Source organism: Mytilus californianus, unplaced genomic scaffold (assembly GCF_021869535.1).
Source record: "Mytilus californianus isolate M0D057914Y unplaced genomic scaffold, xbMytCali1.0.p SCAF_6, whole genome shotgun sequence".
Lineage (NCBI taxonomy): Eukaryota > Metazoa > Mollusca > Bivalvia > Mytilida > Mytilidae > Mytilus > Mytilus californianus.
The window spans coordinates 90,372,372-90,399,816 of NW_026262712.1; the positions used below are offsets into that span (position 1 = coordinate 90,372,372).

Below are 27,445 nucleotides of genomic sequence, written 5' to 3' on the forward strand. Positions count from 1 at the left end.
ACATGTTAGAATTTAAAAGCTAATTTATGCATTGTTATACTAGATTTAAATCACTGTAATAATGAATAGGTAATTTTTGATATTGAATTAAACATATGAATTCAAGTGGACGAGGAAACAGCAAACAGAGCTGCTGCACAAGTACGAGTGACGTATTCAGATCAAAAGACACCAATTCTTTCTATAGAAGATGGCATAAAGCAGGGCTCGTTCATCCCAAGTGTTATAACAAAACCATTGATAAAAGGTGATGCTCATAGTTAGATTCATTTTAATGGAAGAGAATATGCATGCATGATTGACGAAAAATTTAATGATTTCATTTTAAACATTAATAAACCATAACCAGAATATGCTTTGAACAGTATAATTTGTTTAACTTTATAATTAATACTAATGGTTCAAATTTCATGCAGTCATTTTGTATGCCTGATTTTGCTTTGTACACGTAAAATGTTAACTTCAGTGTTCGTTATCAAGATATCAATAGTTTTTTTTATCCTATCCCTACTACCTAGTATGTTATAAAAGAATATCGTTTTTAAATTAAAGAACTGTAGCTGCGAATTTTAAGAATAAAAGTTTTGGTCTTTATAGTAATGAGATAACACAAAATATAAAAAAAAACATGCCGGTGATCAGCGCAACAGCTCTGCATAGTAGATTCGTAATCACAATTAATACCGATTGATTTAATGAGATCTTGTCTGAGTTTATTGTTCATCTTATATTTTTACTTGTTTCATTTTCAGTATGTTTATGAAATTCGTATTCGTCATTTCTTCACTTTTTGGTGCACAATTTTGATTGGTCAGTTCTGCATTTATCTCAGTTGACCTGATGCTTATTCTTGCTTTGACGATAAACTGGTGTCTAAATATCTTTCTTATTTGTATTAACGCGTTTAGTTTGATCAAACTCCTGTATTTGTGTATGCAGTAGCATTAATTAACTTGTTTCAAAATGTTGCAATGTGTATATGGTGCTGAAAAAATTGGTACCGGTTAATGTGGTTACTAGTTGTATTGAAATTTGCTGTTAAGAAACCTTATAGTTTATTCCAAATTAAGGAATATATCTCTCTGATGCAATGTTTCTTTTAGGTTTTTGGTTTTCAAATATCTTGTCCTTGAGAATGACTAAAGATACAAAAAAGTCATTTGACGGAAATTATTAGATCACTATTAAATTAATAAATATAAGTTATTATGCCACTTTTGGTTTGTTGCAGCTGCTTTCACAAACAGTACTAAACAAATTACTGGATGCATTAGTTTTGGAGAACAACAACATTTCAAAATGGAAACTCAGGTTTGGCAAAATGTTTATATCAGATCCAAAATATAGCGTTTTTGAAATTATATAAAGATATAACATTAAAATGATAAACGTCAATATCTTCACAATGAAATTTTTTTCAGATCGTTGTGCATAATAGCGTTAAACATTGGATAAGTGGTACTTTCCCACTCATTACAAACCTTTCCTCCCAGCTCGGATATCTTAACATCTCTTTTTGTTCGGAGGTATTTAATGTCGATATCATTTTATTATTGAACTTTTACTATAATTACTGACCAATCTAAAAGAATTAATTCAATTTTATTCATATGTAAACTCCAAATAAGAAAGAGAAATTATTGTTCGATATTATATTTAAACTTAAGTCCATCACCTGCAATAATAACAGACCGAGTAATTAAAATCTAGGAACACATATCAAAAATGTATTTTCAATTTTTCAAGAGAAACACTATAAGCACTCCAATGTTGCTGACTTGTTTTCCGTAAGTAAGATGTCAGAACTGTTCGAAAATTTAAGATTTTTAATTAAAGATGATTTTGATTGGTGTGACTTATCAAGCATATGGATCTCATTCATAGTTGAGTCTGATGATAAATCGTATTAAAACAGCAATATACTTAGTGTTGGAATCTGTTCACCGATTTTGAAAACACTAAGCAAAATATCTGTGTTTGAAGATCATTAATAAGCTGAGCTGATTCTACTATTTTTTTTTACCATAGATTAGTTACTGCAAACCAACAGCTGAAAGAATGAATGTAAAAGCCGCTACGCAATGGTTAGTCACTACACAAAAAGCTGTTTGAAAAGTTTTAGGTGTACCGATAAGCAGGTATATATAACAAAATCTCAAAGAGTTCATGTGTAATATTTTCAATTTCGTACATTGTACTTGACGGGTGCCACAAGTGAAACAGGATCTGATTACCTTTCCGGAGTATCTGATATCCCATTGGTTTTCATTTGGATTAGTATTGATTTGTTATTTGTTTACTATGTCATGTTTTGTAGGCTGTTGTTTCCGTCGTTACTTTTCAGACATGTTGTTGTATGTTTCTCTTCAACTTGTAATTGTTAATTGTCCCCTCAGGGGACCTCACTAGCAGAGTAGTCCAAAATGTTCATCTACTGTAAAACTAGCCTGTCATCAATGAGTTTGTGAGTTCGAAAATAAAAAACGACGAAAAGACAAATTATACATTTCAAAAACTACATTTATAAATCAAAGACTGAACAAAAAGAATGCATGAATGAACTTTGTTCTCTTAAAATTACATGTCTCATAGTGTTTCAAAGTAGGTGCACCCCTTCATACAGTGCATACTGGGGTTATTTTAAAAATTTAAGCAAATTATAAAGCTGGGTAGATGGTTCACTCCATCTATTCAAATTAATTAGAATAAAGTGTGCTTTGAAAAAGACATTGGTCCTTTATTTTTTATAAGTTTTTTATTTTTATGACAATTTTTTCATTTTCAAATATATTGGCCTCAAGTTTCTGATTTCCAAATATATTGTCCTCGAACATCTCTGAATAGACAATTATTGTCGAAATCTGTACCTGGTGTAGAAGATTTGGTAACGTTCATGGTCTTGCTTCATATAAGTGGAATAACAAATCGATATTTGAATGCAGTAGGTAAAAACATTTTTAATTACTTAAGCTTTCCATGTAAAGATCATGAAAGTTTTTCAGGGTAAATGTGACGGTTAAAAGACTGGGTGGAGCATATGGTTCAAAATTAACAAGGAGTGATATAGTAGCTGCAGGCTGTGCATTAAAGGGAAAGTCCGCGATTTTTTTACTTATCATCTAAATATGTTCATCTTAACATAAAAAACACATTCACAAAGTTTTAAATTTATATTCTTTCTAATAACGGAGAAAATCAAGTATTTGTAACTTTTTTGGTTGACCTACGTCACTGGGTTGTGACGTTTTAACCCGATTTGTTGAATCATGGGAAAAAATAAAATCTGTTAAAGTCTTAATTGCTTATCAGAATTTTACGTAATTAAAAGCGCACAGATGACCGTTGGTCGTAGTTAATAACCACAATATAAGAATGAAAGAAAATGAATATGTGTGTACCGTTTTGTAATGATTGAATAAAACTTCCTATATGAAGTTATCTAAATATAAATATTTTCGAATAAATTTCATAAATTATTGAGATTTTTTTATAAAATATCTATAGAACATTTTTACTGATATTGAACTGAAAATATTTTAAGTTTTATTTACCGTTATAACTTTGAGTACCATTTCAATGCAAAATATTTATGAACAGAGTGTGTATATTATTTTGTAAAGTCATTGTTTATTTCTCGATTTGAGGAGCATTCGTTTGAACTTTACCTTGCAGCAATTTAGCCTCAGGCGTACACAGGTGTGAATTCAAGCGAACACAGGTGTGAATATTGTCATTTTGAATGGCTTAACAGAAAGAGTTTAGCGTGTTTAATATACCCAGATGAAATATCCGATGACAATAGAGAAACAATAAATAAATTGTATAAATTAATTGAAAATTAACATTCAACTTTTTAATTCCGGAAGTGTTACAATATTAAAATGGAACAATTTTCGGTTACGTTCTATGCAATTAGCATAAAGTTAAGATATGAAGTTAAAAGAATAGTACTTTTAATCTTAAAAATTAAATGTTACATTTCCCAATTAATAATCATTGCACATCAGTTAATTTGCTTTACCGGAATTCTTTAACTTGTATTTAAATCTGGCGATGTTTAAATGCTATAACAATCGTAAAACTATCGCAATTTTAAAGTTTTTAATTGAAAAAATACAACAGTACAACATGCATGATTTTTTTTAATTTTCTTATTTACATTTCATTCTTACATAATTAATTCATTTGACAATCCCTTAGACAAATTATTTGTGAAAAGAATACCAATTATCGTTTATTTCATTAATGAATATACATACATTATAAATCTAAGCTAATACATTAATTTGTTTGAGGATTTTTTTTAGGATAACCGTCATTAATCCAAATTAGTAATACAGCTTTTGTAATTAAAGGCATATCTTAGTAATGTATTACTGATATTGACGATTTTAGAACAGTTCGTCCCAACCTCGTTGTTCTTGAAAAAATCTTTACTAGTATCCTTGTAAGTTTCCTGACGTATATGCGCCATTGAGGATGAGCTCCAGAGATAGCAGACTGGTAGCGTATTTGTTTGTTGGGGCAGGAGAGGCCATGCAACCACTTGTACAGATAAACAAGCTTATGTTGTCAACACTACCAGAAAGAGTTCCCATCGTCGGATGGGGTATATGAAGGTTCCAAGAATGAACTATTGACAGGTCTGACTCTGAACAGTTAGTAAAACGGACTTAACAATGATTTATAGACATCGATCGCTTGTTCTTGATATTTGAAACTGCATGCATATATACGTTTATGAGAGTGATTATTTATCTTGTGACTGACGAAAACTAAATGCCTGCATAGTTATATCTTGCCATACGTTTGTGTTGGTTTGGTGGGTGTTCACTCAAAATCGTAATTCAAAAATTGTGTTTGTGAGATGTAGATTCACTTCAATACCGAATTTCATCTATATATTTCAAAAGTGTATACCACGGAAAAGATCTGAAGGTATATTACTCCCATTTTGTTTGGGTGTGAACCATCGATGTTTACAGCAATATTTAATGAATAAGATGATGATGGTAGAAAGAACTATGAGCGTCATGTGGCAAATATTACATGCATGTCGGACCATGAGTTGTCAATCTGTATGAAAAGATTTCCAATACAACCATATTGAGTAGGAATTTTTACATGCTATACTCTCGTACTAGTATTACAGGGTTCTTGTGTCGTTTAACTCGGACACACATCTTTTACTTTAAGATGTATGAAAGGTTCTAAATATATATATATATCTTAAATGTAACAATAATCAAACGCCTATAGGCAATCACTAAAATGGTATGAAGTTTTTATACAGATTTATTCTTATTTACACAATCATTAACAAACTAAATAAATTTAACAAAATAACACCGTGACACTACGATATAACAAATGGGATACTAATTATTTTTAACCATGCTATGCAGAAACTTTACACATCAAGCAGGAACATATATATTAATATACTGTTCCCAGCATCAAGTTAGTGCACGTGAATACCAATTAGGTACACGATGTGTGATTTTGTATAACTAAAAATATCAAAGCGAGCAATAACTTTGTCAAGCAAACATTTTTTTTCACCATGCCTCTCTTTATCTCCGCTTCTTTACAATAACTATTTCGCTTTTGTCGATCATTCTCTATATTGTTCTCTATTCGGTTATTTTTTTTTCACTATGCCACTCTATTTCCGCTCCTTTTTCCCATGTCGTCCTAATCCTTATAAAGATAGAGACATTAGACATAGAAGGGGCTCTCTTATCTTCAATGAATTAATATTGATAGTGACTATAAGTGCTGCATTACTTTATATATCTGCATGTTTGCCAATCGACAAAAGCTTGTATTTGCGTGAAGCATTTTTTTTCTCAAAAATATGGTCCAGAATCATGACAAAACAATATTCATTTCAAATGTTCAAAGGTCATGTTTATAATTTTTTTAAACTTATTATCAGCAAAAATAGTGGATAATATTATTATCAGAACATCATTCATTAAAAGGTGGAATTATAATTTCAAACACACACAAGATAAACAACGTTAGACACAAATATATGGTTCAATAAATGTTACCTGTGCACACCGGGTACCTCAATAAAGAGGCCATGCATGAACCTGTATTATATAATTGTGTAATACGAATTTTTAGTTGACAGGATGTCACTGGAATACCCAGGGACGTGTATCTAATATACGTCCTTGGAATACCTAACTGAATGTGTCGCTCTGACACGACATCTATCAATAATTCTGACATACCTATTATCAATTCGGGAGGAAGCCAAAATATAATAAGATAACGTAAATATAATTTAAAAAGAAAACAAAACTATAAATTTTTCACCGAACATACCAGATAGAGTCACACATTTAACTGTAAAGCTAAGTGTCTTTATAAGTGACCGTTCCGAATAGATCCCGTATCAATTTGATATAATTTAAAGATAAGTTAAAAAAAAAACACTTTTAATAAAAAAAAATTGAGATGTCCGATATTTCGATATTTACATATCTATAACCTGGGAATATTATACTATATCAACATATTATGTCCCAGCTAAAACCTCTTCCTAACATTGCTCCTTGTCAATAGCCGTTAAATATCATAATTAAAAAAAATTTATTTTATATCGTATAACTTTATTAATTGAAAAATTATCTTGTCTAAATACGGAACTATTCTTTATACAAATCAATGCACTTTATATAAAAGAGGCATACTAATGAATCTTCTGTAAATCAGTGATTGTTACAAGAACACTGCATTTGTCTTTCTTATAATTGAAACTGTTCCTCCTCATCAAATCTATAATTTATTTTTTTTATTAAAAAAGGATAAATACCATCGAATCTCCCTCGAAACAATATTGTTCAAAATGGTCTTCACACACCAACTTGTGCTTGCTATAGATGCAACTATTTGCTGTTAATTTAAGGTTGTACAACCATGTCTGATACAATTCTTTCATTTTTTGTGGGATTGGGGAAAACTATGTAGACTTTTGTCATAACCTTGTCTGACAGAACAACCGTACGCTTGACAAGACATTTGACACTGAATAATCGTCTACGGTAATCCCCAATTGATGATGGGAGTTTTTAACGCACGGTCGGTAAATCCCCGATTCTTTTTGTTCTTTGTGGTTTATAGATATCACGTGACTTTTTAGATCGAACATGCCGACAAGATGGCGATATGTCGAGAACTGAAAGTGAATTTCAAAAATCGATTTTGATCTCTTTACATAGAGAATAAAAGTTTTTTATTTATGAACATGTGGTTTTTTTATGCTTAAAGAACAAAATATCAATTTTTCATTTTTTTGCGGAGTTTCCCTTTAACAGCTCATATCATGAATAGGTTAAATATTTATTGGTCATTTTCATTTGTATATATAAACTGACAAAAAAAAACATACGAAAAAACTGAAATTCATCGCTTAAAAATAAGACTCTGTCTGAAATCTGTATAGTATGAACATTTAAATTTATAAAAATTGCTTTAGCTTTTTTTCTTTATTCGTCTATAAAAGTCTCATAAGATGCGTTCGAATCAAAACAGCCTAAATTTAGAATTTAAGGAGCATTGCAAACAAGCATTTCCAAAAGAAAATTGTGCATAATCTGACAAAGGCCATCTATGCCTGGGTTAAACATGTTGATATTTTTAATTATTTTACACCATCCGAATTAATACTATTTGAAATTTGTTGGTGCTTTAGAAAATCAACAAAGAAACTAGGCTGATTTTTTAGTACCCCAGACTCGTCTTAATCTCTTTAATACTCTAACTGTAAGGCTTAAATTGAAACAGCTGGAAAATCAAATCAATTAAGAACTTGGCGTAACGTATTAACCGATATATGTAAACGCCATACGACGGACCAAATGTTCTTACGATGCTTATGTATCCAATTAAGACATGACCATGGCCAACAGAACCTATATTTGTGTATGAAGACGATTCACATTCGCGTGGTTGTTATTGAACCTCCCTGACTAAAGGTCTCCAATATCTACTCTACTTAAAAAAAACAAATGTGAATGAGAAGTCATTAGCTGTATGTGAAGAATTTTATTAATTACCACACATGAGATTGTCAAGACATAATTTATGATTGTCAGTCGGAGAGAATTATACATTTAAAACTTAATGTGGTCACAAAAATTTCAATAATTTCGTTATTTTGAACAGATATGTATATCAAATTTGAATTGTATAAGATAATAGCTTTCCCAAGACACATTTTTTACTATATCTAGGCCAGTCAAACTAAATTTGGAGTTTCATACAAACATGAGAATGGTTGGGAGAAGATTTGCCTACAGAGCTGACTATACGGTTCGTGTCATTCAAGTTAATTATCTTTTTGTCTTACTTTTTAAAGCACATTAACTCTTTTATTACATCCAATTATGTTCACTTTTTAAAGACGTACAAGATTAAGCATTTTCTTTTTATTTCTTTGTCATTATGTACATGTGCTATGAACTAACTACATAACACAGTATGGACTTGAACATTTTGTTTCCTACTGACATGCGCAATAAAGGCAACAGTAGTTTACCGCTATTCGAAATTCATAAATCGATTGAGAAAAAAAAACAAATCCGGGTAACAAACTAAAACTGAGGGAAACACATCAAATATAAGAGGAGAACAACGACACAACAGAAACTAAACACTAAAATGCAACACACACAAAAACGAACTATAATATAACAATCGCCATTTTCCTGACTTGGTACAGGACATTTTAAGAAAAAATGGTGGGTTGAACCTGGTTTTGTGGCTAGCCAAACCTTCCGCTTTTATGGCAATGTTAAATATAACATTAAAATGACAAGATTACATGACAGGACTACAATGCAAATAAATTGGAGAACATACAGGACAGAGACACACACAAATAATAGCTATCAAAAGGTACCAGGCTTATAATTTAATACGCCAGACGCGTGTTGCGTCTACATAAGACCCATCACTGACGCTCAGATCAAAAAAGTTCCAAAGGCAAAACAAGTACAAAGTGGAAGAGCATTGAGGACCAAAAGTTCCAAAAAGTTGTGCCAAATACGGCTAAGGTTATATGCCTGGGATAAGAAAATCCTTAGTGTTTAGAATAATTCATACTTTTGCAAACAGTAAATTTATAAAAAATGACTATATAGTAGATATACATGTTAACACCGATGTGGTGACTTACTACAGTATGTTGTTCTCTGAACAATGCCTATGTTTTTTCGATTGATATGTTTACATTATTCGTACAGGTTGGTTGTATCGATCAGGGAAAATAAAACGGTATCAAAATGACAGTTTATAACGACTCTGGTTACCTTCGAAATGAAGATCCGCTGAATGGTGTATTAGGACATATCGAAAACGGTAAAAACAATTATATGAAAAATGAAAAAGTTAACATTTAACGGCTTTGATAGTTGTATAAGCATTTTATCCTTTCCGATAATATTAAAAATTTAAACATTTACTAAACACCGAATCGAAACTACATATCGAGACAAATATTTACAAATCATTTTAGAAGAATTACCAAAGAACTATAATACAAGTCATGTCAAAGTCAATGCTCGTTAGTCCATGGAAAATATTATTAATGAATAACGAAAAACTTTAAATAAAATAAAAAAAAACACAATAGGAGTAAACAAACAGCCAATCAACCAATATTTTTTAAAGTTATATATCCGTCCACGTCAATGTAATATGATAAAAAATGATTTTCCTCGGAAGCCATATATTCAAATTACTGCAAGTCATGATAGGCAATATTTAAAAAAAATAATTATTTTACTTGATATCCGATTTAATGTTGTCAAGTTTTTGTCTCCTCTCTTCTTCAAAATTTGCCAGAACAAACAGTTGTTCGACCCTCTTCTTCTGTCTTTTACGAGTCGGATTTTATATTCTTATCACATAAAATCACAGGTGACATTGGCAATTTCAACGTTTACATTGTTTGTGTGAAAAGCCAAAAATATTGATAAACTCCGTTGATGTGTTCATCCAAAGGGGTTTATAAGACTGTTGATTGATTCCACTAACAATTACAATATATAACAGGAGATTCAATGGACCTAGCACTTTGTATATAATACTAATTAGGTCGATCTGTCTTTCAAATTACCGATAGTCTTCATAGGAAAAATAGTAATAACGAATCCATTTACATCTACATTCGCAAAGTGACAAAGTGTAATTGTTATGTTTACACAGAGGTGGTGCATGCCCAAAACAGTCTGAATGATTAGTATCATGCTGTTCCAGCTGATAAAACCTCTCACTTGTATGACAGTCGCATAAAATTCCAATATATTGACAACGATGTGTGAACAAAGCAAACAGTCATAATAGGTAAAAATGTCAAAAATCGGGATACAGCAGTCAACAGTGTGTATAATATTACAATATAGGTTAATAGATGGAAGAAAAAGGGTTCGTCTGTAGTACCAGCCAAGTTTGAATCGCATATGCATACATCCATTACAATGCAATCGTCAATATATATATGCCTGGGATGGAAGTATATCTATCGCCCATGGTGGAGTTGAAATGGGACAAGGAATCGATGCAAAGGTATAAAAATATTCAAAACAATGTAACACTAGAAAGTAAACGAGAACGATAAGAGAAAACGTCAAGACAGCTAACAGTACACTAATGTTTTAAATTGTATAGATACTTTGAATTTTGAAATAATTAAACTTTCAGCATTTGTAATTTTTAGGCACTACATCGGTTTTGAAATACAGAAATAACGTAGCAGTATTAGTTCCAAGCTTATGTGTCTTCTTATCTGAACAATAGCAAAATCCACATGACGGTACCCTATATATATTCTTTTACTTTTACTTCACATTCATGAACAAAGCAAATTAGATTTATATGCGCTCTCTATTTATTGTGTATATGGCATTTAAAAAGAATAAAAACGGTTATTTACGAAACAAAATGACAATAGTATTTCAAATCCTGTACTCATTTTAAGATAAATTTGATACATGTAGTTTATAAATTACAAATTATAAATGTACATACATATGTATTGAAGGTAGCACAGGTGTGTGCATTTGAGCTTGGAGTGCCTCTGGATATAATAACAGTACAATCAGTTACGACAACATCAAATGCCAATGATTTTGCCAACGGTGGCAGTATAACTAGTGAATTATGCTGTTTGGTAGGTGTAAAATGCATAAGTTATTATACAATTATTTTTCCTATTTGAAAGCATCGTACATGTATCTTTGGTGAGGTTTTTCTCAAAGACAAACATTATAACTTCTTAACGAGTATATTAAAAATAAAGGCTTTTCTATAATACTTCAGGCAATTTCAAAATTATATCTGGTTTGCCTTTTGTATTTAATATAAAAGACGGCTATGTAAATCATGTATGTAGTTGATATTTTGTAGGCTGTTTTGAACTGTTGTCAGGCTTTAAAAGCAAGAATGGCTCCAGTAAAAGCTAAGATGAAAACTCCAACATGGACACAGTTGGCACAGATGTGTCAACATGCAAAAGTTGACTTGTCTGAAAGATATTGGTAAAATTGGTTATATTTGTTCACAAGATATTCGTCAAACTACTGTGACTTTTTAAAATGTATTGCCAAAGTTATATTTACTTGTCTGTAAATATTTGAAAAGAAAGAAACTCACTTCTCTAAAAACCTTTGCTTTTACATTTTTGAAAATTATTGATGACATTTATTTTATTGTTGGCAGGGTGAGTTACTCTTACGTATATGTGCATTTGGATATATGTAAAGATAATGTCATCTGAATGTCATCTGATGTTCTTGGTTGTACTGTCCAGTATTTTTGGTAATTCCTGTTTTCCTTTTTATGTAATACTATAAAATTAAATTGTATGGACGCACTGAGTTCTTTGGTGATACAATATGTCGAAGATTTAATTGATCATACAACGACAAAACACCATATTCATTCTTAAATAATAAGGACTGCATGTATTAAACAATTAATTACGTACATGTAAACAGATGTATAGTGTAAACTTCAGAGTACATTGAAAACTAAATTGAAGGGTTTACGGACACCCTTAAAATTCAAGAACTAATCATAATTATCAAGAGTATTAAAACATATATAAGTCTTTTCCTCAAGTTTATTGTTTTCTGTTTAGTATTTAATTCATAATTAGGATCCATTTATTACATCGATGATCGGTTTATTTGGCAATCGCTAATAGCAGTCAGCAGGGTTTAAGAACATTTGTTGTTCGACCTGTTAGTAAAATGCGTTTTGTTAAAATATACTTTTTCACTTTTTTGGTCTTTTGGAAAATGTTGTTTGTGCTGTATTTAGACCCCTCTAACAAGAATTTTTTTTTGCATACACACGTATAAAAATTGCGGTTCTTATCCAACGCAATCATAGGTGTGAACGTTGTTTTCAATTTAGACTTGTTTGTAAGTATACATATATATATATATATATATATATATATATATATGTATTATTTCTTTTACCAAAAAAAAAAGAGTGTAATTGCAATCTTTAAGTATAAATTTTGCTACTAAAAACGCCATATTAAAAACTATGCCAAATGCGATATTGATGATTTGAATGAAATTTGTACGGAACTTTAAAATAATTTCTTGAACTTGCATTAAGTAATTTTTTACACATTTAAATGATTTTCTGTTATATTACATAGTGTTTATGAGCCTGGTAAGGCTGCGGATGAACCACAGTACAATAGCTATGGTGTCACATGTACAGAAGTAGAATTTGACGTACTTACTGGTCAATACCTCATCAATAGAGTAGATCTACTATATGACTGTGGAGAGAGGTAAGACGAAAGAAATGATATACATGTAACACCTAATTTAAAACGTTCAGTTTTCGCCGTTTGCTGTGCGTTTCTGAATTACATAAACAATACACAACTGTTTACAAGTTGGGGGTTATACTAGCTATAAAACCACGTTTAACCCAACATTTTCATCAGACAATACCTGTACCAAGTAAGGAATATGACTGTTGTATTTCACCTTATCAGTTGGTTGGTTACTTTTGATTTTTTTCAGATTTTATAGACTTCCCCTTTTAGAATTTACCTTGGAATTCGGTGTTTTTGTTATACTGTTTAATGTTTTAAAAAAGCCCAGATCCATAAATTATGGTGTTCGAAGAATAATAATTAAATGAATAATAGAAATATCTGCCCCTGAATGCAGTTAATATAACATCAACAAACGAAAAAATGAAAATAGAAGGGATTGGTGTAATTTTTTTATGCATGCGTATTCAATAGTAGCTTTCTGAGTCTATTTTTATTGATATTTTTCCCAAATAATACATAATTATATATTGATTTCTCCTCTTGGTGAAATTCATGATTGATTTAGGCCTTTGTGTATTTATTGTACTTATTAATAAAAGATTTTTCAGATCTTCTCCAGTCGTTATGACAAAGTTACGTTTGTATTTAGCAAATGAATAACAATAGTTTAAGTAAAAATGTCTAAATAGCTTGAAGTCCAATAGAAAGAGCAATATTTAGAGTCTATTGACAATAGAGGGCAGAGATTCTTGTGCAAATTGCTGTTCTGGTCTTATCTTTCAAGTCAATTAATCTTAAAAAATACAAACTGATAAATAGAGCTTTATGTTTCCATCGCTTTAAGAAGAATCGATTCATGATTGGTCATAGTTGTATCGAATTTCAACAAAATTTATTTACATTCAATTGGTCATCAACATAGTGAATTTTTTGTTAGTTTCATCAAGATAAGAGCATAAACGAACAAGAGATCTAAAAGAAACACTAAAATTGTTAACGTTTTGCAGTCCCATGGAGCATTATTATATCCTTGACGGAATCGTAATTGAAAACGTCTTGTATCATTTAGAATAGGTTGAAAGGAGAAATCTATAATTGTTCAATAACGAGTCGAACTTGTCCAAACATCTTCTCGTTAAATACATTTCTATTGTTGAGGTTCATTGAGTTGGGCCTCTTTCATCAGACTTTTGGATTTGTCTGATACATCCATACTGTACAAAACTTTGTTTTGACAGCAACCGTAAATATCTATATCTTCACTGAGATTTTACCGAAGGAATGTGTATCATTATTCTCATTTTATATCTACAAAAAATCCTTAGAAATTCGAGAAATATTTTTAAAACTCTATAATTTATTTTAAAGATAAATGGACAATCAGTAACGCAGTGCATATAATTACTATAAGTTATGAATTTATAGGTTCTAGGCATTCAAATGTGATTTCAATGACAAATGTATAACAAGTATAAATGTTAACAACATGGAATTAGTCAATTAGAATTATAAAATATCTATTTTTATCATTTTAGTATGAACCCAATGATAGACGTAGGGCAAGTAGAGGGCGCCTTTGTAATGGGACTTGGATACTGGCTTACAGAACAGGTTAAGTTTGATCCTCAGTCTGGAAGACTGTTGACTGATAGTACATGGGTAAGTTAAAAATACAGCAAATATCTGTAATTAAATTTTGGTTTCTTTTTTATGAATGAAATGCGTCGACTCTTATTGCGACGTAATATCATAACATTGATATATCGGAAATGTTCGGAAAACAGTGCATGAATTTGAAAGTCTTCAATGGTTAATGCCATAAAAACATATCCAGTTTACCGTTTCGTACTAAATATATGCTAAAAACTATTACTTAACTAGAACAGTTTATTTTAATGGTACGTGTATGACGGCAATGTTATCAGTTCATGTCTGAATACTGTTTTTCTTACCGTTAAACAGGCATCAATCAATCAATACAAAATCAGAAAAGGGCTTTACAATCCTTATACTATGTCTCTAAACGTTAAGCAGGCATTAATCAATCAATAAAAAATCATAAAAAGGGCATTTTCAATCCTTTTACTGTTTTTTCGTAACGTTAAGCAAGCATCAATCAATCTATAAATCAATCATTCAATCCAAATAACGTCAGTGGTAATTTCTATCTTTAAAGTTACACTTTATCACTTCTGAAAATTAAGGAATTTGGTTTGATCAACGAGGGATGAAAATCATTCAACGACAAACCAGTGAAGGTAAAATAGTTGAGCAGATCACAGTACAGTCTTTTACAGTAAACAAAGACCAATATTGTCAAATTTCCGTATGATATGACATTAAACAGGTATTTCCATTTCTAACAGTTTTGAAACAAGGATTAAGATACACGCTAATAAGCAAGCATAGAATAAGTCGTTGTAGCCAATTATCAAATTAATACCGCACTTTTTCTCAATCTATGCAAGTTATGTTGTCAAGTATATTTAATATCTATAATTTGACTGACATTTGAATGTGATCTACAACAATTATTTATCAAATCCTATTAGGAATACAAACCACCAATGGCCAAAGATATTCCAATTGACTTTAGAATACAGTTGTTAAAGAATGCACCCAACCCTAAAGGCGTTCTACGTTCAAAAGGTAATCGTATTGCATTACACATCTATAAATAGTCATGATATGATATACTTTTACATATTTAAAGTTATCAAATTGATGTTCCCGGATTATATTCGAAAATAAAGTCTCATACAATGATTCTACATAACAATGTGCAAAACCTAAACTTCGACGACAAATACAAGGCACTGTTTTATGGGTTACGTATTTAGGATATGAAAGTCCGTTGAGATGAATACTGATTTAATCTTATCTTCATTCGTTCATGGGCATATACATTTAGATTCCACCAAAAATATCACATCAAGTTTGAGATGTTTAATATATCAAATTGGTACTGTGCTGATATACATTTTCTAAATATATTTTAATTTTGCATCGGCCTTTTATGTCCGAATAATTAGAAAGGCATAATAATTTAAAAGAAACACTATAAAGGCTATACAATAATTAAAAAATAAATAAATGGAAAACAGCATTCTAAGCTTACGGTCATTGCATATGTCACATCCTATTATGCATCCAAACGAGAGAAAAAACGGAGAAAACAGCATATTAATATTAACAGTACCAGTTTTTACGGCACCAGATGCGCATTTCGACAATTATTTTGGCTATTATCTTAGGTTCCTTTTGTTCATATATCTCTTCACGTGTTTCGTTACTTATATATATCCCTGGTTTTCAATGTTTGAGCTTTGGACGTTAGTGGTGAAGTTAAATCCAAATAATCGCTTCGGACGCACGAAGTATTATTTTCATTTAATGTCTTTTCACTGATGCTGGAGGCCAAAATATGTGAAAATCAAAAACCTAGTAATACAAATTTTGCAGAGCTGATCTAACTAAAAATGTACCGAAATCAAACCCAGACAAAGAATCAGTGTTATAGAGGACACTTTCATGCAGTAATTACTTAAAACCAATCTCACCTGATGCAAACGGTATGAAGGTTTCTAGCATACCTTGAATACATTTATGACTATGTGTTTGGATGGGAGTGGGAGAAAGGGGGTGTGCGAAACAGTTATTGAACTTTGTTTAATTTGAATTACGTACATAATTTAATATCACAACGTTAATACAAGTATTGAAACCACTCATATTTTATTGCATTAGCTGTAGGAGAACCACCATTATGCATGAGTTCTTCAGCATTGTTTGCCCTGAAACGTTGTGTTGAAGCTGCAAGGAAGGATATACAGAAAGATACATTTTTCCCGCTAGGTATTTTAAAAGTTTAAGTTTATGTGTAATAAAGCTCAAAATATTCTGTTGTTTAAAAATAGAATACATACAAGTTATGTTTTTTTTTCTGTAAAATTATTTTGAGCAAACTTTCTACTTGTTCTAACAATTGTCCAGAAAAATGTGTTCTAGGTCTTATCTTGTTTTGCATATATGCACAAGGTCAGAAATGAAAGAGGGTATATTAGCAAATTCATTACACGTTGGTTATATTTGTAATTGACAATCAGAGGTAAAGGATGAGAAGGAGGAGGAGGGGATGATGATGATGATGATGATGATGAGAAGGAGGAGCTGGAGGATTGTCAATGAGTCAAAAATCCACAAGAGCCAATATGACATGGATGCGAGCTACTATAGGTCGCCGTTGGACATTCAACAATGTGCAAACCCTATACCGTATAGTAATCTAAAAAGCATAAAAAATGAAAAAATGTAAAATAAGTAAAACTAAAATAAAAAATAAACAACGCCTTGATCTATGAACAAGACAATAAACGAGAACAAATAAAATAACAAGAACTTTATTTTGTACAAGACAGACACGTTAAAGAGGATTCTTAAAATACCATTATGGACGCATTAAAAAAGACATTTGAGAATCGTTAACTCTGAAAATAATGTATTGTAAGGCGATGCGAAGCACATGAATAAATAGCACAGTGAGAGAGTTTGATTTCAAATTTGAATTTAATGTTCCGTCTTGAAGATGTAAAAGTCAATTTAGATCGTTGATTTGTTTTCTGCAGTGTCTCTGTCGCTGTAACTTTGATGGGCTACATTTAATTGTCAATGTCACTAGCACTAAAAGTTGAATAGAAAATAAACTCGTTTGAATAGTAAGATATTTCTCACTATCGAACAATTAGGATCTATGAAGTTGCTAGTTCAATTATTACTTTATCTTAGTTTCTCTGCTTTTTTTCTAAATTGTTTTTATATTGTTCATGTATTGCAATAATAAACAAAACAGCAGATGTAATTCTACCTGCATGCAATACATTATGTTCAGGGTTAACGGTTCTCAAATGTCCTTTTTAATACTTCCATAATGGTATTAATGTATGTCAGTGTACATAGAACACTGGCAACTATCAATTGACGTATATGTGTGGGCTTTTTCTCTTGTTAATGTGGGTTTTTCTTGTTACTATATTGTATACATTTATTTCCTTTTACCTATAATTGAGATATGTTTATCTATTTCAGATGGGCCGGCCTCAGTGGATAAACTGTGCGACCTTTGTCTTACAGATCCATCACAGTTTGTGATATAATATTACGTTAAAATTAGAAGATTCGCTATACCAGAATGTAATTCGTTATACTTGAATGTAAATGTAATTCGTTGATAATGTCAGATGATTTATATGATGAAACAATGGTGTTGATAACTACCCTCAAAATATATGTCATAAAAATGTACATATATAATTAAGATTAAGTGGAATTTTATACATTAAATATTTTAAAATAGTAAACCGGAATTATTCAATGTTGATTAATTGTGTTTTTTTTTCAATTTTGATCTGAATTCATTTGTTTAGTTTGTGAATCGATATTGTTTATGGAACTGAAGCTTATTTTATGCTTTAACTAAAAGTATGATGGTTACCCTATATCAATACTTAATGCTTTATTATGATAATTAAATATTTTATGATTTAAGAAAAAAAATAGAATTCTGTTTTTTAGCATTTAAATGCAGTTGTCACAATTATCATTCATGGTTTAAAATGTCAATTGTATTTGCTCGTCAATCGAAGTTATGTAAGAAAAAAAATAGAATTCTGTTTTTTAGCATTTAAATGCAGTTGTCACAATTATCATTCATGGTTTAAAATGTCAATTGTATTTGCTCGTCAATCGAAGTTTAACTGTTATTCAATACCATTACTGTAATAACATTTACTTGGTATACAAAGGTAATTACGAAGATATTTATAATTCCTTTAGAAAACTAAAATAAGTACTAGAAATAAAAACAAGTGATTATTATAATCTTTATTTACATTATGGATGTCGGCTTCTCGTAGTAAATAAACTTTTTTCTAATCATCAGCCAAAAGCAACCAAATGTCTTCCCATCCTGACAGGTCAACACAAGAGTTGAGACAAATAAGTGCAGATTTATAACATGCTTTCTGACAATAGCACTTCTCTTTTGATGTCAACTGACCACATACTTCGATACACGAGGCGATGTCCTGTCTGCAACTGTCACAGGTGAAGGCATATAATGTCCCAACTGTGCACAAGACGAAAATACACATGATAAGATAATTCTACAAAAAAATCATGAAATTAGTCATATATTAATAGTATTTAAACATTTGTAACACCTGTCGACATCCGTGTTAAGAGAAATAAACTGTAGTAATCAAATTGCAAATTATGAAAGACTATCAAAAGTTTTACAAGGAAGTCGCTAAGGTATTACCAATTAGTTTGCCTCGATTCTGTCTGTTCAGTGTAAACTACAATTTGAAGAAAAAATATGGAATCTGCAGAATACATGTATGTGTGTGTTACCTTGAGTTTCTTGGGTTAACATAATATGAATAAAAATCGATGCGGGGTATTTTTTCCAATGAGAAATAAATTCAACAACATTAATAAACACAAACATCTACAGGTCAACATACGTTGTCTGTACAATATGTACCGATTATCAGATTGTCTGTATATTGATATTGTAAAATATCAGCTGCGAGTCACAATATGAAGCTTTTTGTCGAATGAGCGCAGCGAACGAATTCAAATAGGCTTCTTGTTGTGTCGAGCAGCTGACATTTTATAATATAAATATGATGAAAATCTGATAATCGACTTATCGGATTGATTTTTTGTATTTTGCATGATAGAAACAAGTGTTTTTCTTTGTTTCACCAGCACACCGGATGATGACTTGATAAGTTCGGTACAAACTTATCAACGTCGTTTCATTCATTATGACGTCGGTGATATATCCGTGTCAGATTTAATAAGACCGGGTAACGTGTTTGACGTCACAAAACCGTAATAAGCCATTTTATAAAGAGCTGATTACTCTAAATGTCCATTTAGAAAAGTTGAGAATACAGAGACTATCATAGATCTTTCCTCAAAAACAAATGCCCTGAAAGAATTAAAGCAACCGCTGATAATGTCATGTTAACAAAAAGAATATCAAAATATGGATGTTCATTTTATCTTAATCAGTGGAATAACAAAGAGTTCATACAAGAACGCTATAACTTTATTTATATTATCCTCCAATCATCCAGCTATTTTTTCAAAAAAAGGTATACAAGTGGTTTTTTTTGTTTATTTAACTTGTGAAAAAAAAGTCTCCTGTTATCATGCTTCTATGTTGAGGGAGCGGTAATTTTAAAATTACTGTTTACGTCACAACTCGTTTTGGTGTCCTCTGTGCGGTCTGCGTTTAAGCCAATGTTGATTTCTTCAAAAATCAAGGACGGAAGAGAATAAAAATTATAGACAGATTGTCGGAATATATAAAATGTATTGTACTCACAAAGAAACAGGAGAAAAACTCGGCGAGCCTACCCTTTCTCCCTGTTTCTAAAGTTTGTTAAAATAAGTTATATTTTTCCGACAATGCACATATATTGTCTGTTCACTCTGGTATAATAAGACATCAAATATACGGATACAACAATAATAGAAATAAAACCAAATTGAAGACGGCTTGCAGTTACTAAAAGCAAGCTCTAATAAGTACGTAATCTGCTGATATCCTGCTGTTCTAAACTGTACGAGAAGACATTTAAGATCTTTTTCAATGCTCAAAATTTTGCCCAGATTTTTATGCTGAAATAAAAAAAAAGCATTGTTGTCTAGCTTCAAACGATTCATGAAGGAACTTATTTCAGTTTCCACGAATATCATTACATTTTTTTTTTTACAAAAACTGTACAAATAATTATAACCACTATCAATAATTTTATTAATTAAGCCACAAAGAAAGAATGCATGGACAACTCTTGAACTTGTTTGCAGGTGTGAAATGGCCCATTCTGCAGGTTGAATAATAATCCCAAAATAAATCCGTAGTACATGATACTAATAGAAAAACATAGGATATGGGGTATCCATCCATGACACAAAATGTTTATTTGTAATGCAATTAAGTAAATGGTTTGACCAATATATGAAGGATGGTTTTGTAGAAATTAATCTTGCGCAGTATTATTCGGAGACAATACGAAGTTGTGTTTTTTTATATTAAATATAATTCAATGAAAAACACCGCATCTATTTTTTTTTTCAAAGAAATGATAATCAAAAGCACACTTGGTTGCTTATTGTAAACATTGATTTCGAATTATATTCTAACCGTAAAAAGATAAATAATTATTTAAAAAATAAAGAAGCTTTATATTTCGTGTCGTTGCCCATCTGTTTAAAATAATATAATCACATATGATTTCATTTCATAGTCAAATAGTTTGATTATTGAAATTATCTCTTTATAAAAAAAAAAATCAGTATAATAATTCTATATTCATTTACGGATTAACCAAGCTGTTAAAATTGTTTTCTGATGGTTTACAATGCATGACTGAGGACAATAAATGAGGATTAACCTTTACATTTTTTCATGACCTCTTGTTCTATAAAGCAGGTCATGAAATCTGTGATTGCATATAAAAAGGAGAAAACACAATTACAAGCATGTGTTTTTGCATCGTTTAAACTGTGAAATTGTTAACTTACCTTCATCTTCAAAAGATTGAATATGGTATTTCAGAGCAAGAAACACGTGTTTATTAAAAAAATTTGTAAAACTTTCAGAAAACCACATTTAGTGAAACAAATATGATCTATAACATTGCTTTCGGAAATAAAGCTGTTGCCTGAAACATACGATCAAACATGTCAAAGTTTATGAATGATAGAATTTGTTTGTAACTACAAATACATATATAGGAATGGATTTTTCATTTTCCATCATTGCCTCTAGATATTCAACAATGGTAACATCCGGACATTTCATTCAAACCGAAATTTCGGATTTACCTTGCAGTTAAAAATCTATTGGCTTTTGTGAGCTCTGTTTGATATATAATTGGTTGGTGATTTAGATTAATAACCCAGCAATAAGAAATAAAGATCAGCTTTTCACATTATAGTTAGATGAAAAAAAAAATAAACGTACAGTTTGCTATAACGAGAGAATTTGGCGTTTCAAAAGGTCTACAGATAATTATATTCCTCTCATCGTGTTTAGGAAGTATGGGACATGGAAAATAAAAATTAAAAAAAAAAACATTGGTTCCTACTAGACAAATAATATATATACCGATCAAAATTTACGAAAGCAATAGAACTCACACACTGCCTGAGTTTGTTAGCCTTATAAACAAGGAATAAGTTAACCCAGTGAAGTTCAGTCATCTGGACTACGTAAAGTATTTTGTTTGTGTACATCTGGTAAGGTCTAAAACGTATGACCGAACTGATCACGATTGCATTTCGGAATCTTTTTTTCGGCTATAATTTGTATATGTCCCTGGGTCTGGCTCATGAAGTTGAACTCTTGTATTTGTTATAGATAGATAAATAACACGTATGATGATTGATTGTTGATAGTTTAACGTCCAGTCGCAAATAGTTCATGAATGTTCACGACAACAACAAATTAACAATTAATACAGTAGCCAGGTTCTGCAAGGTATGAGTTTAACGGGATGACCGGCGGGAAATTTAGACAGCCAAGTGTTCTTTAACAACCGGACGTGGCTGCGTATTTACATATTCCACACAGTCCAACTTAATCAAGTGTTTTGCTCTCGAAACATCTTATATTATTTGCTGTGTTGCTGTCTATGTTTGTACATTCCACATCTTATATTATTTGTAATGTTGCTGTCTTTTTACGTACATCCACATCTTATATATTTTTTGTTGTGTTGCTGTCTATTTACGTAAATCCCACATCTTATATTATTTGTTGTGTTTCTGTCTATTTACGTACATCCCACATCTTATATTATTTGTTGTGTTGCTGTCTATTTACGTACATCCCGCATCTTATATTATTTGTTGTGTTGCTGTCTATTTACGTACATTCAACATCTTATATTATTTGTTGTGTTGCTGTCTATTTTCGTAATGAAGGCCACATATTTCCCATTCTTATTTCAGATTATCCTTATATGAAACTGTTCCGACCGTTTGAAAGAACTGTTTTCTTACAGTTTTTCATTTTTATTTCTGTACTGAATTGCGTATTATAGTATATGTACAAAATGGGTTTCATTTGATATAATTCATTTATTTGTTCATAAATGATTTTATTTACTTTGTTTAAAGATAATTTTTCTGAAAACTTCTAAGATTTTCTCAAATCTAAATTAACTTGAGATTGTTATGATTTTAAAAACGATCTACATTCAAGCAGAGAATACCTTACTTTCATTTAACAAAAGTAGGAGAAGTTGACTTTATAGACTTTTGAACGGGCCATATATAACTTTATCAACTCGTCTTTTCTGTCTTTGATTGTCGCACTCACAGTAAAAGGTTAATTCCATATCTGGAAAATGATGAATATGTAGGCTATAGTTTTCTTGCTATATATAAAATCAATCCATATAACTATAGAATAGAATATTTGTTTGAGTAGATAGGGACTTCGTAGTTAATCTCTGTAGTCGGTATCAGTGCAAATGTAAATTAAAGGGAAGGAATATCAAAATGTGGTAATCATATTAATCATATAATAAGTAGATTGTCTGTTTGGAATCTTGTGCAAGCAAAAGTCATTCGATGTTCTCAAAGTGACCTTCTCCAAGTTTTCATCAAGATATCAAACACAGTTTCTAGTTTTTATTAATAAACATTATTCTCAACGTGTTTGTCATCTTCAAGCTGGTTAAAAAAAAATCGACGTAACTTGGAATGTTAACCGTAAATTATGGCTTGAGAATATGTTTCTCGCAAATAAACCCGTGCAGTTCATATTCATTTACATCCTTAAACTTCTGATTGCTTCCTCCCATAACTATTCGTGCACCACTTACACCAGTTGGTTGTCCAGACATCCAATCAAAATAAAGCATTTCCGTGCCATCTATAAAAACATACGTGTTACCCTGCATAAGATCGCCCATGATGTATGCGAAATCGTTGTCATCGTTATATCCTTGAGTAGCTACAACAAAAAGGATGCATCAATTAGTCAATACTTTATAGTGCAGCCTAAGCTGTAAAGGATGCATCAATTAGTCAATACTTTATAGTGCAGCCTAAGCTGTAAAGGATGCATCAGTTAGTCAATACTTTATAGTGCCGTCTACGCTGTTAAGGATACATCAGTTAGTCAATACTTTATGGTACAGACAGTCTACGCTGACAATACATTCATCAAGGGTCATAAGGGTCTTTTTTGAAAGACTACACAGCTTATTCGAAATTTTGTTAAAGACACTATTTTATATAAAATTATCAACAGGTAATTTCTACTCGATTTCTATAAACTGTTTTGTCCGTTTTCATGTTACGTTATTCTCATTCATAATGGTGATCTATAGAAATCTTGCTATTTTAGTCTATATTAGATTAAGCGTTCTTATTTATACATTGTATGCTATATATACTTCGATGATCATGCCAAACCTGCCTTCAGGATGCTCGATTTTAGCGTTTGACAGTCTATTTACACTTTGATAAATTGAATCGTAGGACCCTGAAGGGTTCGTTGGACAACATAATTTTTCCTGTTACATTTTAATTTTGTTATATATGCATAGAAATTATATTTTTTTATGATAACTGTTATACAAAATATACAAAAAACGTTATCGCCAACCCTACAATTATATGAATATGCTTATGAAAAACGACACATTACGCAAATAATGAATAAAATATACGTATGAAATTACAAGATCAAAAATGTTTTACTTTTTAAGTTGACGCAAAATAAAAAATTTCTAATGTGTTAACAGGTATGTGTGTTTTTTTTTTTATCAGAAAATACATCCTTAATATTTCATTTACTTTTTGTCTTTACGTAATTTGTTTATCGTTGTAGAAATGGAAAATAAGAACAATGCTTATATGCTACTAATGCAAAGAAGAGCCTGATCAAGCAACAAAGCACCATGATAGCTTTCCTTCCAATAGAAAAAAGCTTATAGATTATTTATTTCATTGTATAATATTTACTCCATTTAAATACATATGTGCTTCGGTCAACGCTTAACAGGTATGTGTGTGTTTTTTTTTTATCAGAAAATACATCCTTAATATTTCATTTACTTTTTGTCTTGACGTAATTTGTTTATCGTTGTAGAAATGGAAAATAAGAACAATGCTTATATGCTACTAATGCAAAGAAGAGCCTCATCAAGCAACAAAGCGCCATGATAGCTTTCCTTCCATTAGAAAAAAGCTTATAGATTATTTATTTCATTGTATAATATTTACTCCATTTAAATACATATGTGCTTCGGTCAACGCTTTTACACCCCAATAGATTTACAAAAAGAAGCATTTAATTCTTAAATGTAGTATTGTAAACGAAATATGAATCTTGTTAATATATGTCGTAAAGTGGGAAGATTACAATGTATGTCTACAAATGCAAGTGTGATACGTTCTTTCTGTTGGTAAAGCATTTACGTAAACTGTTCTTCTTAGAAAAGTAAATACCAATGCTAAAAATCTTGCACTAACCGCGAACGGCAATTTGATTTCTTTCAATTTTATCAATGACTGGGAAAATGATTAAGAACTAAAATTTCAACAGTTACTGCTATTTTTTATACGTGCGAATTTCCTAAAATGAATATACAGTAGTAACATGATAATATTATGGAAAAAAATGATAATGAACAAATAAATACTTATTAACTATTTGGGGTACATTATACATATCAAATTTAGAAGCATCCATAACATTAACGTCCATTCTCGACAATTTTGTCACTCGTGTTCAACGGCTCCATAATAGACATCTTGACGAATTACATCTTTAAACGTCCACAACAGTGAACTTTGCAACACAATTTTTGAATCTTCATATTGCCTTATGCTTATGTACACCACTACATGAGGGTCCGGATTAGGGTTCTTTATTTTTTTATTCTAGAAATGTTAAGGTAATTTCCTCCATTCTTTATGTTTTGGCCAATTATTCTCTATTTTTCTCTATACATTTTTTATGCCAAATATTCTCATCCACACCTTCCTACATGAAGTATACATTTTAAAATAATACCTAGATACATTTGTAGAATGTTGAGCTTTTTGAGGCTGTCAACTCTTACTGTTGCTGCTCTCTCTAAAAGGCAGTTATACTGCACATCGAAGTATGATATCTTAGTTGTATGTAACTTTACACAAAAGTTTTCTGTTGGGTAATACAAGTAGCCTTGGTCGGATGGACACTCCTCTGAAAAATATTATACACAACATCAGAGTTAAATTTAACAGTACAGTGGAACCTATCTAAACAGGAACCTGCATAAAAGAACGCAGGTGTAACAAAAACTCTTATATTATAATAAATAATGTTAATAGTTAAATGTTTATACCTTTTGTAACCTTGTCCTAGGTAAACCGAATGGGGTCTGGTTTGGACAGGTTTCGCGATGTCATAAGTATTATTTATTATTGGTCTACAGTTTTCCATTGGCGACCACATCTGTTGCTATTCATGCATATTTTTTTCCGCCCGATACCATAGCAGATAAAATGCGATTCCATACAAGAATAATTCAGTCGTTCCACTATGACATCGATATACATATTAACTTCAATACCAAGTTTTACTCTTCTAAATGACCATTGACCAGTCAGAAGTATTTGATCATATTTTGAATCGATGCTGATACGTTAACTTACAAAAAACATATTAATTCATGTAAGTAAATCTAAACCTAAGAAAAGGTATTGTTCCGGCTGAATTGTTTTAGGCAATCTAAAATTGTGATCACTTCACGGTGTTTCACTAGATGTGACAATCTTACAGAGTTTCACTAGATGTGACAATCTTACGGAGTTTCACTAGATGTGACAATCTTACAGAGTTTCACTAGATGTGACAATCTTACGGAGTTTTGCTAGATGTGACAATATTACGGGGTTTCACTAGATGTGACAATCTTACAGAGTTTTACTAGATGTGACAATCTTACGGAGTTTCACTGGATGTGACAATCTTACGGAGTTTTACTAGATGTGACAATCTTTCGGAGTTTCACTAGATGTGACAATCTTACGGAGTTTCACTAGATGTGACAATCTTACAGAGTTTCACTAGATGTGACAATCTTACGGAGTTTTGCTAGATGTGACAATATTACGGGGTTTCACTAGATGTGACAATCTTACAGAGTTTTACTAGATGTGACAATCTTACGGAGTTTCACTGGATGTGACAATCTTACGGAGTTTTACTAGATGTGACAATCTTTCGGAGTTTCACTAGATGTGACAATCTTACGGAGTTTCACTAGATGTGACCACCTCACGGGTTTTATAAAGATTGTGACAATCTCACGGATTTCCCTAGAAGTGACTACCTCACTGATTTCACTAGATGTGACAATCTCACTTGGTTTCACTAGATGTCACTATGTTACGGGGTTTCCTTAAATGTGACCAAGGTTTCACTAGATGTGATCATTTCACGGGGTTTCAATAGATAGGACCATGTCACTGGGTATCACATGATATGACCATTTCAAGGGGTTACCCTAGATGTGACCATCTCACTGGATTTTCTTATATGTGACC

The 27,445-nt window shown here is 31.1% G+C and overlaps 1 protein-coding gene and 2 long non-coding RNA genes across 3 annotated transcripts in view; 1 reads left to right on the forward strand and 2 right to left on the reverse strand.

Annotated features, from left to right (window-relative positions):
* Positions 1-18,679, forward strand: part of LOC127706126 (uncharacterized) — a 137,007-nt gene extending 118,328 nt beyond the window's left edge. Inside the window, exons 11-15 of the mRNA XM_052210577.1 lie at positions 12,689-12,826; positions 14,356-14,479; positions 15,373-15,469; positions 16,568-16,675; positions 17,906-18,679. Coding sequence (XP_052066537.1) covers positions 12,689-12,826; positions 14,356-14,479; positions 15,373-15,469; positions 16,568-16,675; positions 17,906-17,973 — 535 coding nt within the window. The 3' untranslated portion in view covers positions 17,974-18,679. The remainder of the gene's footprint in view (positions 1-12,688; positions 12,827-14,355; positions 14,480-15,372; positions 15,470-16,567; positions 16,676-17,905) is intronic.
* Positions 18,680-18,685: 6 nt separating this feature from the next.
* LOC127706130 (uncharacterized) lies at positions 18,686-21,568 on the reverse strand. The gene is made up of 2 exons (XR_007984242.1): positions 21,416-21,568; positions 18,686-18,981 (listed from the first exon to the last, which is right to left on the reverse strand). It is a non-coding gene; the product is annotated as an uncharacterized LOC127706130 (long non-coding RNA).
* A 1,525-nt stretch (positions 21,569-23,093) lies between these two features.
* Positions 23,094-27,445, reverse strand: part of LOC127705424 (uncharacterized) — a 28,168-nt gene continuing 23,816 nt past the window's right edge. Inside the window, exons 2-3 of the long non-coding RNA XR_007983873.1 lie at positions 25,926-26,099; positions 23,094-23,855 (exon numbers count right to left, since the gene is read on the reverse strand). This is a non-coding gene — a long non-coding RNA (uncharacterized LOC127705424). The remainder of the gene's footprint in view (positions 23,856-25,925; positions 26,100-27,445) is intronic.